The sequence below is a fragment of the Pelodiscus sinensis genome, chromosome 4, assembly GCF_049634645.1.
Source record: "Pelodiscus sinensis isolate JC-2024 chromosome 4, ASM4963464v1, whole genome shotgun sequence".
In the NCBI taxonomy this organism is placed as follows: Eukaryota; Metazoa; Chordata; order Testudines; family Trionychidae; genus Pelodiscus; species Pelodiscus sinensis.
In genome coordinates, this window is record NC_134714.1 from 112,161,365 (window position 1) to 112,176,373 (window position 15,009).

The 15,009-nt window shown below is 44.1% G+C and overlaps 1 protein-coding gene across 1 annotated transcript in view; it reads left to right on the top strand.

The window, feature by feature from the left end:
* OTOG (otogelin) overlaps nt 1-15,009 on the top strand; it is a 172,790-nt gene that overhangs the window by 19,640 nt on the left and 138,141 nt on the right. Inside the window, exons 5-12 of the mRNA XM_075928087.1 lie at nt 3,851-3,943; nt 4,305-4,459; nt 9,097-9,215; nt 9,655-9,860; nt 11,290-11,420; nt 13,144-13,250; nt 14,199-14,308; nt 14,852-14,977. Coding sequence (XP_075784202.1) covers nt 3,851-3,943; nt 4,305-4,459; nt 9,097-9,215; nt 9,655-9,860; nt 11,290-11,420; nt 13,144-13,250; nt 14,199-14,308; nt 14,852-14,977 — 1,047 coding nt within the window. The remainder of the gene's footprint in view (nt 1-3,850; nt 3,944-4,304; nt 4,460-9,096; nt 9,216-9,654; nt 9,861-11,289; nt 11,421-13,143; nt 13,251-14,198; nt 14,309-14,851; nt 14,978-15,009) is intronic.

Genomic DNA, 15,009 nt, shown 5'->3' on the forward strand with positions numbered 1-15,009 from the left:
TCAAAAGCCTGAAATGAATTGCCACCCATGGTTTCACTCTATGCTATTGATTGTGATTTGAAATTTCAAACATTAATAGTCCCTAGATGCAGAAGAAAAGAGTATCTATTTCCAGTGAAATCATCTTGACTTTGTACTGTGTTTCAGTACGGAACTTAAGTGAGCTATATGTATAGCTTGTTTTTCAAGAATTGTGTGTGAGCAAAATTCTTGAAAAACAAACCATACATCTAACTTGCACAAGTTCTCTCTCTCTGTGTGTGAGCACAAAAAAGCTTCTATGAAAAAATATTTTAGAGGAAAAAAATAAAATAAAAACGTCCAAATCCAAATGCTGTACCTACATGAAGTTACTTTATTCAAAGTTCAACTTGCCTGCTTCACGCCAGACTTTAAATGACAATAATAGATATATTTTTATGTGTAAAGCTTTTTTTCTCCAGATACTATAGTCTGTATTTCTACTTTGTATACTTGTGCAGATAAAACTGACAGATTTGTAATTGGAGTTACGTATAGTTACTAAAAATCAGAGTGATCCTTCAAGCAGGCTCAAACTTTAAAGGATAAAGACAGACTAAACAGACAAACCCATCAAAATGCCCATGCAACTATCCTCCCTCCCCCACACCCTAACTTGCATTTCAAAATGCTAATTAGGTAGTTAAATGCATGTTTCTTGTGTTTCCATTACTTAATAATTGGACATTTGTCCCAAAAGATTCCGATAGAGATCTCCTTTGGGTAAACCAAAATCGTCATTACAAATAAAAATGTTTCTGCTTTCTATACTGTAGGTTCATTGCACTTTGTGGATAGAAATATTTCACACTGGAAAGCTGGAGAGTATCACTATGAAATGAAAGCATCTGATTCAGTTCTATATTTGTAAGATTGATTTGTGACTGGTACCCTTGCAAGTTATCAGAAGGAATGGCCTGGAAGTTAGAAACAGCAGGACTTGATGGAGTAACAAGTTTGAATTTTGGCAGGGCTGACTTAGCTCTTCATTCATTTTAGCATTCAGGGGTCTTTTAGGGTATGTTTACACTACAAAGTTAGTTCGAACTAACTTTCATAGGCGCTACACTAACGCTCCGGTAGTTCGAATTTAATTCGAACTAACGGAGCGCTTAGTTCGAACTAGGTAATCCTCATTCCACGAGGATTAAGCCTAGTTCGAATTTACTAGTTCGAATTAAGGGCTGTGTAGACCCTTAATTCGAACTAGTGGGAGGCTAGCCCTTCCCAGCTTGCCCTGGTGGCCACTCTGGCCAACACCAGGCAAACTCTACTGCCCGGTCCCGGAGCCCTTAAAGGGCCACGGGCTGGCTACACAGTTTGTGCCAGTTGCAAGGCTGCCAGCACCAGTGCCAGCACACCCAGCAGCTGACACCCATGAGCCAGCCACCCGATGACACCCAGCCCTCCCCCTCTTCCCGGGACCAGCCTGGCGGCTCCCAGGACCCTGCACGGGGCCGCAAGAGGCGGGCGCCCGCGTGGTCTAGTGCAGAGATCGTGGACCTCATCGAGGTTTGGGGGGAAGCCTCCAATGTCCACGATCTCCGCACTAGCCACAGGAACGCGGCTGTGTACGGCCACATGGCTGCCAGCCTGGCTGCCAGGGGCCATCAGCACAGCCGGGAGCAGGTGCGCTGCAAGATCAAGGACCTGTGGCAGTCCTACTCCCGGGCCTGCCTGCCAGGGGCCAACCCGGAGGCGTGCCCCCACTTTCTGGCTCTGGACCGCCTCCTGGGGGCTCATGCCGTCCCTGCCCCCCGGGACGGGATAGACCCCGGGGCAGAGGGACCGCTCCCAGACACGGAGGAAGAGGAGGAGGAGAAGGAGGAGTCCGAGAGCCAGGAGCCTGCCGGCAGCCTGCCCACGACCCGGGACCCCTGAGGCACCCCACAGAGCCGCTCGCCTGTGTCGTCCGAGGCCGGGGAGGCGTCCACATGTGAGTACCATCGTGCTCCCCTTATGTGTACGGGGGGCTGGGGCGAGAGGGAGCCCAGGGACCGTGTGCCTGGGCCTTGCCCACCACGGAGCAGCAGCTGGGGATCCTGCAGGGGCCCAGGCCTTGCAGAGGGGAGCTGGGTTTCACACACCTGGGCCCCTGGGGTAATTGACCGCTGTTCTTGTTTCACCACAGCCGCAGCACCTGGGACTGCAGGGCGCACCACCCTGCCTGCAGCAGCCGTCCGCACCCGGGCCAGCAGGAGAGCCAGGAACCAGGAGGAGTACCAGAGGCGGCACCTCCGGTTCATGGAGAAACAGCTCCGTATCCAGGAGCACTGGGTCCAGGAGGACCTGAGGCTGCGCCGGAGGAGCTTGGAGGCACTGGAGGAGCAGGGCCATGCCCTGCGAGGCCTCTTCCAGAGCCTGCTTGACCGCTTCCCAATTCCTCCTGCTCCGGCTCTCCCTCCTGCACCCCCTGCTCCCCCTCCTGTTCCCCCTCCTGCTCCCGCTCCTGCTTCCTCCACACCCCCCGTCCCTCCTGCCCCACCCTTCACAACCATTCCCCACCGACGCCCCCGGACCCGCAGTGTTGTGAGACAGGAGAGGCAGCCGGACCCCCACCCCTGAGCTTTCCTTTCCCTTCCTCCCTTCCCTCCCCTTCCAGCTCCCTCCTCCCAGGTTTCCCCCTCCCCTCTCCCAACGGATCGGTAGCTGTCCGGCGTGGAGAGCTTCCAGAGGGCGATGGCCACCCGCTTCTGGAGGGGGATGGCGGGCCTCATGCAAGTGTCCCTTCTGCGCAGAGCAGGGGCGAGCCACACGCAGAGCCCCAGGAAGGTATCCCTCCTCATCCTGAAGTTCTGGGTCCACTGTCGGTCTTCCCAGCACTCCAGGATGATGCGGTCCCACCAAACGCTGCTGGTGTCCAGACGCCAGATGCGGCGGGGCACGCCGGTGCCAAGGCGCCGCCGCGGCTCCTCCACGGCCCCCAGGGCAGCCAGGTGGAGAGGCAGGGGGCTGACGTGCACCAGGTGGTGCCAGGCAGCCTCGAGCCATTGCTGGCAGGCTTGCAGCAGCAAGTCCAGAAAGTGCACCAGAAGGTGCAGGGCGAGCTCTGGCTCCATGTTGCCACCTGTGGCTGCATCCCCGAAGGGAAGCACCGACACAGATGGGCACAGAGACCAATGCTTTGCTGTCCCTCGGCGAGGTTGGCAAGCAAGCAGGAAAAGCTGAGAACCGGCTGTCCAGGGGGGTCCCTTTAAGCATGAGCCTCAGATAGCCTCAGACAGCAACCACACAACGCAATTACTGACCTGATGCCCTGCCAGAACCAGTTTCAGCCGCCCTTAAATGCGCCCCTGTGTCCAATCAGTGTGGACGCGCTAGTTCGAATTAGCAAAACGCTAATTCGAACTAGTTTTTAGTTCTAGATGTGTTAGTTCGAATTAGCTTAGTTCGAATTAACTAATTCGAACTAAGTTAGTTCGAATTAGTGCTGTAGTGTAGACGTACCCTTAGATACTAAGGTATGCTGCCATCCTTGTGTTGACTCCCCAATACTACAATGATAGATGGGTATAAGCACCTCAGGGTGCCTTTGTTATCAGAATATATGCATTCCTGGTGATTTTGGCATGTTCTAATTTTAGTGTGTTCATTTGGCTGAAATCGTCACAGGTGTATGCATTCGAATAGTCATATTATTCCTGTATGAATATTGTTTGTGCAGCTCTTTGGGACCCTTCAGGTTGAAATATGTTAGCCCATCCAGCCTTCAGGTGCATAGCCAGTACCCGCTGGCCACATGCAAGTTACATCCAGTGGTAGAATTGGGCCTTGTAAATGTAAATTCTTATCACACTTAGTTTTGAATATGCTTTGTGTCTTTACTTAGGTGGATTCATGTGCTTTAATGGAGGTGAATGTGTGCACAGAGGGCTCTGTGATTGCAGTCGATTTAATGCCTCTGGATCAAGATGCCAGACAGGTGCGTAGGGAAAAAAAAATCTGTATAGCAGTACAGTCTGTTCAGGGCGAGGTTAAGAATACACAGGCTCCACAGCCACATGGAGACCTTTGCCAAAATACATCAAAGCTCACCATTACTCCCTGTTCTGTGGACAGCCAGTACACTAGCAGAGCTGGAGTTGCACAACTCCTGGCCACTGCCTGCTTTCCTGCTCGCCTTGGGGTTTGCTAACACATAACTAAAGAGTTGAAAATGTTAGCTCATATCTCTTCCACTCTGAGTGTTGCAGGTGTCCTGCAACAGTGTTTTTTAAACATTACTGTTTGGTCAAAAAAAAAAAGTTAATGCTATTCAAATTTTTCTCATTTTGTCTGCCTAGTGTACAACACAGGTGCTGAAAGGGATAACATATGCCGTACGTGGGGTCAATACCATTTTGAAACCTTTGATGGACTCTACTACTATTTCTCTGGGAAATCAACCTATGTTCTTGTGAGACAGAATGAAATAGATGAACAGAGTTTCTCTATACAGGTGGGATACTGCTTTTTAAATTCAGTTTCATACTGTTATTGGCATACAAATAACTTATGCGTTTAAAGTGGGAAAATGATCTGTAGACATGTTACAAGGTTGTCAATGGCATTGGCTTATTCAGGCATAATCAGGTGAGGTGGTGAACACCACAGGTGGATGAGGCACCCAGTTCAATAGGGAGCAGGATACTAAAGTCTTCTTGGACATAGTCAAGAAGGGCACTGACTAGCACAGCAGCACTCTCTTCCTTAGCATCGCCGTGTGTGTCTGTATGTGTGTGTAGGTTCTGGGATGGGGGTTGCGGTGTCTGGAAAGTGAGCTCGCCCTGCACTCGTCCCACAGTGGCAGCTTTTGTCTTGGGAGCGGGATCTGAGTCTGGCTCCCCACTCTGCGTGATGTGACCTGGTGCATGGGGTCACAAATACCACTCAGATTTGGGGTTGTTAGAGTCATGATTTCTGTGGGTGCAATTGAATGGAAGAACAGCAGCACAATCTGCCAGGTTACAATCCCACGCACTCATATATGGCCCAGCTCAGTGAGTTCCACAATTTCCAGTTGTAGTACTCACCATGGTATAAGGTTACATAACACCAAATAATCAAACTTATTTTAAGTCCTACAATATAACTGCACAGGTTGAATCTCCCAAATCCATGACTCTCTGGTCCAGCAACAGCTGTGGTCTGGCAGGGCCAGGGATTTTTCTGGACTAAAGAGCCCTGGAGCAACGCATGGGCTAGGGGAGCCCCAGATGGGCCAAGTGGTGTCTGGGGAGCCTCTGCCCTGGCCTGATACCCCCAGCCAGGGAGCCCCATCCCCAGCCAGGGAACCCCCAGCATCAACGGGGCCAGGTGGTGGCCAGGGAGCCCTAGCCAGGGAACCCCCAGCATCAATGGGGCCAGGTGGCAGCCTGAGATCTCCCGCCCATGCCGGGGAACCCCTGGCAGTAGTGGGGCCACGTGGCTGGGGAGTCTCAGCCTTAGCCAGGGAATTCCTCCCCGCCGCTGGGTAGCCTTGGCCAGGAACCCCAGGAAACCTCCAGTGACAGCGAATCTGGGGTGACTGGCAGCCTCCACTGGGCAACCCCTGGCTGAAGCAGGGCTGGTGAAGGCAGGTGACTGGAATTCCCGGCGGCAGCAGGATGGCCCTAGTAATGGGGCAGGTGATAATTAGAGGTGATTAGAGGTGATAATTGGGGAAGCTATCTTTGTAATGGGTAAGGTAGTTGGGGTCTTTGTTCAATCCCCCCGGAGAGTGTCGAATTTTAGCATGAATGACATACATCTGCACTTGAAAGGGAATTCTCTGAACTGTCATTCGTGCTAAAATTTGACACTCTCCGGGGGGGATTGAACAAAGACCCCAACTACTTTACCCATTACAAAGATAGCTTCCCCAATTATCACCTCTAATACCATTAGCTCACACACATCTACCTTTCCCCACCCCTAATATCATTAACTCACTGGCATTCACCTTCCTTCTGCCCCCCCCCCCCCCCGCATCTCCCTTCTGTTCTGAAATGTGATTTGTCCTTTTCATATGTGTTCATTTTTTTAATTGTATCCTTTGGTATATATGGTTGTGGCTATTTTCTTCCACTATTTGATCTGAGGAAGTGGGTCTGGCCCACGAAAGCTCATCATCTAATAAACCATCTTGTTAGTCTTTAAAGTGCTACATAGTCCTGCATTTTGCTTCAGCTACACCAGACTAACATGGCTACATTTCTATTACTAATTTATTCTGTTTTTCCTGTATCTTTGATTTGATCTCTCTTCATATATGCTTTGCCAATTTTTCCAGCCCTTGGTCTCCTTTCCCCATAGGTATGTCACTGCTATATTTTTGTCCTGTGTTAGTGCATTGCTGTTGTTTCCAATGGCTACACACTAGAGAAAATAGTAATTTTACCAAGTCATTTTGTCAGCTGCAACTTCTGTAATCACCAGTTCCTATTATTAGCATTACATCAGAAGTAAAAATGGCTTTGCACATAGACATTCTTTGCATATGTATAGTCTCAGAGTCTGGAGAGAAGTTGATAGTCAAATTAGGCCTGGTCTACCTCTGAAACTTAGACTAGGGTGCTCAGGGTCATGAAACATTTTGCACCCTTTGGAATGTAATTAAGTTGGTTTAACTCCTACTATAGATGCAGTTAGATCAGTGGTTCTCAACTCGTTTCAGTCCACGGACCACCAGGCCAATCAAAACATTTTCGTGGACTACCTCCTTTTTGACATGATAAAAAAGAGCAGACAACGAACATTTTGGTTTGAAATTTATTTCTTACTAACAGATTTTTGGATTCTCTTCTCACTGACAAGCTTCTCAATGTTTGGAGTGGTACTTGATAATGCACAATGAATATCGTTTTCCACTGCAAGTCGATTCCTCTGTTTGGACTTAACGTGCAACAAACACGAAAATCCAGTCTCTCTCATATAAGTTGATGCAAATGGCAAAAGAAATCTGACTGCATCTGCTGACAGATTTGGGTAACTCCTGGTCACGCTGGCCCAAAATTTCTCTATGGCAGACTGCTGGTATATGTCTTGAACCGCAAAATCATTTTTCAGATCCAAGAGTTCCTCCTGCAGATCCTTTGGAACACTATTAACTTCAGTCATAAACGGATTCCTGATGAAAGATAATCCATCCCTAGTCCTGCCCACCTCCGGAAAGTATCGTTGGAATTCATCTTGTAGCTTCCATAAATGATCGAGAATTTGTGTCCGAATGGCTTCCTTTTCCCCGAGCATGGCATCCACATATGGAAATTGAACCAAATTATTACCTTCAACTCTTATGATCCAGAGTTCCAATTTATCAAGAAAAGCCTTGATGATGCTTTGGTCAGAGAACAGATTTGCACCTTTCAATGCAGCTGAAGATTCAGTTTGTTCAAGATTCCAAAAATATTGACAAGATACGCAAGTTCTAAATTTGACTGCGTCATCACATTTTGGAATTCCTCTTTCCCTTGATCCTGGAGAAATAAACCCAACTCCTCTCTCAATTGAAAAACTCTGAGTACGTTCCCTGCTGACAACCACCATACAGAAGTGTAGAACAGCAACACATCAAAGTCGGAACCCATGTCTAGGCAAAATCTTTTGAAAGAGCCTGGTGTTCAGAGCCAATGATTTGATGTGATTCACCACTTTCACTGACCCTTTGAAAACAGTATTCAGTTGATTAGACAATGTTTTTGATGTCAAAGCTTCCCCATGAATGAAGCAATGAACTCCGGTTACCATTGAAGCGTGCAGTTTCACCAGCATTTGGAAGCCCGATCTTGAGCCCAACATGGTGACAGCCACAAGATTTACCCAATCCAGACCATGTACTTCAAAGAAATTGTTAACAATTTCCATCACATCCTGAGCCTTTTTGGTGGTATCAAAAGTCTTACAAAAAAGAAACTCGTCTTTGAAGTCTCCCTCAACCACATATCGTGCGAACACCAATAGCTGAGAGCACAATATGACGTTGGTCAATTCATCCAATTGTATGGCAAACAATGGAGACTTCTTTATTTGATCCACAACTTGTTCACTGATGTTCTGTGATATCTCATTTATCCATCTCGATACCTTGTCGTTAGAGACAGATTTATCATTCAGCTTCCTTGCTGCTTCCTCGCAAAGAACAAGCCGCACCATCTCATTTGCACAGGGTATGCAATGGTATGAGGATTCTTGGCCTGTACAACTTTGTATGCAATAATGTAGGAAGCATGCACTGCATTGCTTGTCTTATTGTAGAATGCACTTATTGAGTTGAGGCACTGCTGTTTCAGACCTGATAACTGCCACTCACAATAATCTTCATCCTTTTGCAACAATTTGGGGTGACACTTTTCGAGATAGAGTTTCAGCTTAGCCGACTTCATTGAGTCATTCCCCAAGACTTTGAAACAAATAACACATTGAGGCAAATCCACGCCTTCTTTTTCTTGACAAGTGAAGCCGAATTTGATGTAGTTCTCTGAATACTTGCGTTTGACATTTCTTTCTGTCGTTGCCATTATAAAAAAACTACACCACACCTGTAAAACAGCACATGTAGCACAGGACGAACGACACAGCAATCACTTAGCACGACGGCGGCAACTACACTGACGCTCAGAGCCTCAGACAGAAGTTACTGGCAACACAACACAGTTGCGTCCTAGGTGATGCTATGGATGACGCACCGTGTGCTTGTGAATACGGCATAAAACAATCTAATGGCGGCACCTGCTCATGCCATGTGACTTTGGACAGTGTTCCTGTGGACCACTGAAAAAGTCACCATGGACCACCAGTTGAGAACCACAGAGCTAGGTTGATGGAAGAATTATTCCATCAACCTATCTAATATCTCTTGAGGGTGTGGATTTACTACAGTAATGGGGAAAAACTCTTTTCATAGGCTATACAATGCTACAGTAGTGTAACTGCAGTGCTGTCTATCATGTTTTGTGGCAGTCTTGGGGAAATTCAGGACTGAAGACATGGAGACCAAACTATCCTTTGAGATCATTGCTAAAACTTATGATTGGAGCATAACATATTAGTTGGGTAGCATAGGGAATGTGGATAATGTTATTAAAAGTATAACTTCTCAATAATATTATTTGGCAGGTTAACAATGATCCAGAATGCAAATCTTCACCCTATTCCTGTGAAAGGTCGATTAGCCTATTCTTTTCTGGAGATGAAGAAATAAAGTTGAGCAGTGAGGTCACCTACAAAGGACTTGGGTAATTATATTCATGTTTATTGTAGAATGTTTTGTTTTTATAGTGAATCAGTTCTCATGACATTGTTTACATCTGTGTGGATATACACAGCACCATTTATTGGCAGCTAAAAGGCAAATATATCATGCATATTGATGGCAACATTTTTGCATTTTACAAAATCGTGCACTAGGAGAATGACATTTAAACTGTCGTGAGGTATTAGAGGCTAACATTTCTGTATTCATGATTGGAGCTGGATGCAAATCTGATATTACTCCCCTGCTTTCTGTTGAATTACTCCAGATTTACATCAGAGTTACTCAAAGCACAGTTTCTCTCAAATATATAAGGAAGACATTAAATCACTGAGTAATAATTCCTTTACATGGAGATTTTTTTTTCATTTTAAATATAAAAATTCTTTGCTCTTTTGTCTTTTACTATACTTGCCACACAGAGTACAATTACCCCGTGCTATAGGGAATGTACATATCCAAAAACTAGCTGAGTACATCCTAGTTAGACACCAGTATGCCTTCACTCTGGCTTGGGATGGTACATCTGCAGTCTATATTAAATTGACGCCAGACTATTTGGACAAAACACGTGGGTTATGCGGAAACAACAATGCTGTACTGCAGGATGATCTTGAGACGAGTTATGGTGAGTATTTATATTTATGTGCTGTGGTGTAATATAAGTTTGCTACAGTTCACCTTACTTTTCAAAAAGTAATTTCTTTCAATGTAGTTGTGATGGTAATCTTAATTGTCTTTAAAAGTAGACCTGTGTTTGAAATAAAAATAAGATATTGTAGTACTTCTGTCATGTGTTATCTGTAAAGAGATTTGTGTTGAATATGGTCTCCAGGATTAGGGGCCTTTTCAAAATAAACCAAACATTTAGATGGAGCACCCAGCTAGAGCTCTATTCATACTTGGGGGTGTAGGAATCTAAAAAGTAGGTAGGTTTTTAGTTTTGATAGTTTTTCCTTCTGTGTACGCTTCTGTGTAAGTTTACACAGGAGTCTCTGGCAGCCTGAAGCACTACTACTATTTATGAGGAGGGGTGTAAGTCAATATATAATTAAACTTCCACACATAATGAAAGGAAAACACCACCAATTCAAATAGTATGGCATTTAATTTAAACCAAGATTTTTCACTAGTGATTTCAGACCCTCAGTACACGATATGAGACACCCTCTAAGGTCTACATTCTCTGCCGTGGGTGTATATTACTTTTGGAAAATCAAGTCAGTTTGAAGTGTATCAAGTTGAGAACTCTAAATCATTAGTCATTTTTGAAATTATTGCCCTTAAGCTCTTTGTGTCCCATTATCTCCAAAAATAAAAACGAAGATACTATTTCCATGCCTGTAAAGTGGGCTTTCAAGTTTAGTGCCTTATTGCAGAGTGTAGCCTGCAGCTGCCTTCTCCCAGCTGGCTCTTTAAATTACCATCATCCAGCTAGAGGAAGAATGAATGCTGAGTCAGAATCAGTTTCAGCCCTTGCCTCGTGACACAATTTATTGGTTAAAGCAAAAGTATAGGCAAAATACCCATATAAAATATTTCCTCTGCTGAACATGGGAAGTAGTTCCTGCAGGCTTTCCCACTCGCCTGCCTTTGACATTCTAACTCCTTACCTGGACCCAGGGACTCCTTGTTATTCTCAGTCTCCAGATCACCTTCCTGGGAGTTCTATATGTTCCATGCCACTTGGTTCTTTCTCTTAATCCATGGTCTTCTGTAGAAGGCTTCCTGATTCCTGCAGCTCACTTTTCAGGTCATTTGCCTGAGAGACACCAGCTAGCGGGGCTATTTCCTGAGCTCCAGGACCTACAAAAAGACCTCCTAACTAGCTGAGGTCTTGCTGGTCATTAGAAGGACCTTCAGGCTATCATCTTACCTTGCAGCCTTAGGTGGGAGGCCACTAGATAGTCACAAGAGGGGCTGACCCAACTCTTAAAGAGAGTCACACTGTTGACATGGTTGTTAAGATCTGAGGTTGGGGCGGAACAGGCTATGCAAATGTACCAATTATTGTTCTGTATCAAACTGATGCTTTAATATTTGTGTATATTTCTTAGGAAAATTGACTGAAGACATTGCAGAGTTTGTAGAGAGCTGGAGGGAAAATCGTCCACTGGGCTCTCCTCACTGGGATAATTCTCTTAACTATGAGCCGCCCTGCTTGACCCAAAGCCAAGACTCTTTACAGGTTTGAATCAAAATTAATGAGGAGAATGTCCGTCATTCCTGTACAGTCTTGACCACTAAGGGAGAGTAGAGCTGCTGCCTCATGTGCCCTTTGCTGAAGGAATGTTGTGGTGTGGAACAGGACTCCTCGCTCTCCCTACTCACTGTTCACTGCAGCCTACTTTGCTACCTGATTCTACCTTCTTACTTCTGTGCAAGGCGGTAACAGTGCTGGGTTGGGGGAGCATGGCTTGTTCTACCATCTCTTTTCCCTTAGTACTGAGAGTGCAGGATTTAGTCAATAAGCTTTAGTACCAGGGATGAACTTTATGTTGATGTTCTTTAGTTGGTGTCATCTAGTTCCAAGGTGCATATTTTTGACTGGACATTGCCCCAAAGACACTGACTCTGCATAATTTGAAAGGGGTTCGGCTGCTAAATGGAGTGGATCTTTAATGTGCTTTTATCATCTGCCTTCTCTTTATGTTTCTAATTTACCGGTAGTCCTTAATCTTCTGGCACTTTCTGCTGTCTTCTCATAACAGAACCTGCACCCTGGCAAGAAGGCCAGCAGATTCTTCTAGATCTGGTGCCAAAACAATTACTTAAAGAGATTTCAGCATTTCTCTCACCACAGGGGACCAAAATTTCATCTCTGTAACCAAGGAAGAAAAGCTCTGTGACATTCTTGAGCAATATTTTTTCAGTTATACAAGTGAACCGCAGCACACCAAAGGGCCAATCCTGGACTCCTTTAGTAAAATTATTTTTTTCTGAAAAAGAACTGCAAGAAATAACCCTTAAGAAAACAAAAATGAAAGTGCATCATAGATGGCAACAATAAGGGCTTAGCTGTCATCTCTTTACCTACCCAAATTCCAGTATTTCCCCCTCTAAATGATGTGTTATGGGGAAGCCCTCCAAGATGAAATATTTTGCACCAGAAGCCAGTGACATGACTTGAGAGGTTACATTTTTATTGTGATGCATTGTATTGTGTATTTGAATTAACCTGTAGGCTGGGTGTCTTCAGCAAGGATATGCCGGAACTTGCTCACTAGTCTGACAGAACCAGGCTGTATTGACCAAAGAGTACTGTGTACTGTAAAGCCTGAAGGAATATTTGAGAGAGGTTTGCTGGCCCTTTTAAACTCACTGACTTAAACTTTGAAGTTTCAGGGGGTAGCTGAGTTAGTTTGTACAGAAAAAAAAAAAGTCTGGTAGCACTTTATAGACTAACAAAACATTTAGACGGTAGCATGAGTTTTTGTGGGCACAGCCCACTTCTTCATATGACCGGAGTTTGAATGCATTCAGAATCAGCTCTAACACAGAGTCAAAGGTTCTCGTCATGGTTCATGTCCTGTGATTATACAGACAATAACAGATAGCACTGAGGAGTCAATATTGTGATAAACTTAGGCTGGAGAGCAGCCTTATAGAGAGAAATTTGGGGCCCTGGTACATCATGTTGGCTTCCCCCTTTCTTCATCCTGAGTTTAAGGTGGGGTTCTTTGGGTGGTGTGAGGAGGAGATCTGAGCTAAGGCCCTGGTACAATCCCCCTCCCTTTTTCTCCCTCTCTTGCTAGCCCTGATGGGGAGCAATGTGCTACAAACCATTTTCAGTTGCTGAGAAGAAACAGTTTCCTAGCCTGAATGCTCCACATGTTTTGCTTTTGCACTGGGTGCTATGCTGATTATGTTTTTAAGAATATTCCTTTCACTTCAGCAATCTTTCTTTTTAGAAGGCATATGCTCTGTGTAACACACTACGGTGGCCCCCATTTGAACAGTGTCATGATTATGTGAGTCCTTTTCCTTACATGGCCAGCTGCACCAATGACCTCTGCATGTAAGTAAGCATTTTTTGATAATTGAAAAGCTGGTAATGACATTTTCTTCTCCAGAACACGTTTCTGACCCTTCAGTGAATGCCTCTTTCTGCATAACTCTTTGTATTTAACAGTTTTTGTGATGAAATAAAATGGGCCTGCTTTTATACCCATGTACTATCGCAGACGTCAGTGGAATTAGTCTGTTACTCTGGTTTAAATGAGAAATGCCTCAGATCCAATAACTTTCACGTAGTTTTAAATTACCCAATTTATCTGTCTTCAAGTGTGTCTGTACTTTACTGCACATTATATGCTGTATTCAGTATGTTGTATTCTAATAGCACAGGATTGCTGAATGAATAAGCATATACAAAAAAACTTCCATAAACATGTTAGTCCAATAACAAAAAAATCAATGATTAAAAAAAAACACCCTCTACATTCTCTGAAGATTAGTCTGTCATCTGGCAACCTGATGCATTGTTTGTCTGAATTGTTCTGACTATAATTTAAAATGCAAGATTGCTGGGCAAAGGCAGTCATTTGCATCCTATACCATGATGGCCCTCATAATGTTTTCCTCTTGTTCCCTTCATCTTAATTTTTCTGAGAGAATTTCTTCTCTTTGTTAAAAATCAAGAACTGATTCTCCTCTCACTTTCATTACTTTTGCATTGCTATTGATTATACTGGCGTTGTTCTTGATTTATATGAGTATAATTAAAATCAGAATGAGGCAAGTACTCTCCCAAGTGGGGTAACATGTTTTATTCATTTAAGACCTTTAGGTTGTTTAACTAACAGAGTATTTTGAAATGTTATTACTTATTAATATAAATTCAAATACCTGAGCATATATATTGTTGAAACAATGCAAGAGAATGAAATATTTATGAAGTTATGGATGCATATTTATATGATGATAGGGAGAAATTAAGGTCATGCCCATTTTTTATTTGTATAAGGTCAGCAGCTGATAATTCAACTTGGTGTCGAGCATTAACTGAATATGCAAGGGCCTGTGCTCATGCAGGAAAACCCCTTCATATGTGGCGGACACACTTTCAGCAATGTGGTATGTATGTTGTTCACATACTCTGAATATTTCCCTATAGCTGAACTTTGATGAGATAGATCTGCATGTCTTTCTTCCTATTATGGTTCAATGTGTCTTTCACAGGCAACATAGAACTGGCTGCACTTCAGTGCTATATGAACTTCACTACTTCTAATTTTTGCACATTTAATCTGCATTTAAGGAATGTTCATTATGCCAGATTCCATATAAAAGACTGTCATAAATTATGAAGCATATGTTCTTTAATAACCTTAAATATTTAAAATGTATCATCCTGCTAGAAATATTGCCGGTATTTTTCAGAAGATTGTGCATCTTATCTATTGTAAACTTGCTGTCTCCGATGTCGTTTAATACTTGTTTGATTTTTGAAATGTAAAAATTGCATATTCAGGTAGCACTTGGATAAACCTTCACAATTCAGAACATCAGATTTGATAGTTTAAAAAGTAAAATATATGAAAAAGTATGAATCATATTATCTTCCACTGAGGTGGTAGCATAATGCCTTTTCATTTCTCAGCTTGTTTCATTTTTCAGTTATTACCTGTGAAGAACATTTAATCTACAATGAATGTATCGACTGTTGCCCAGTTTCATGTCAGCAAAAAACACAGTGTATTGACAGTGAACTTCCCTGTGTCGATGGATGCTACTGTCCAGATGGTAACACAGCCTTATTTCTCAAACTTGTTTTA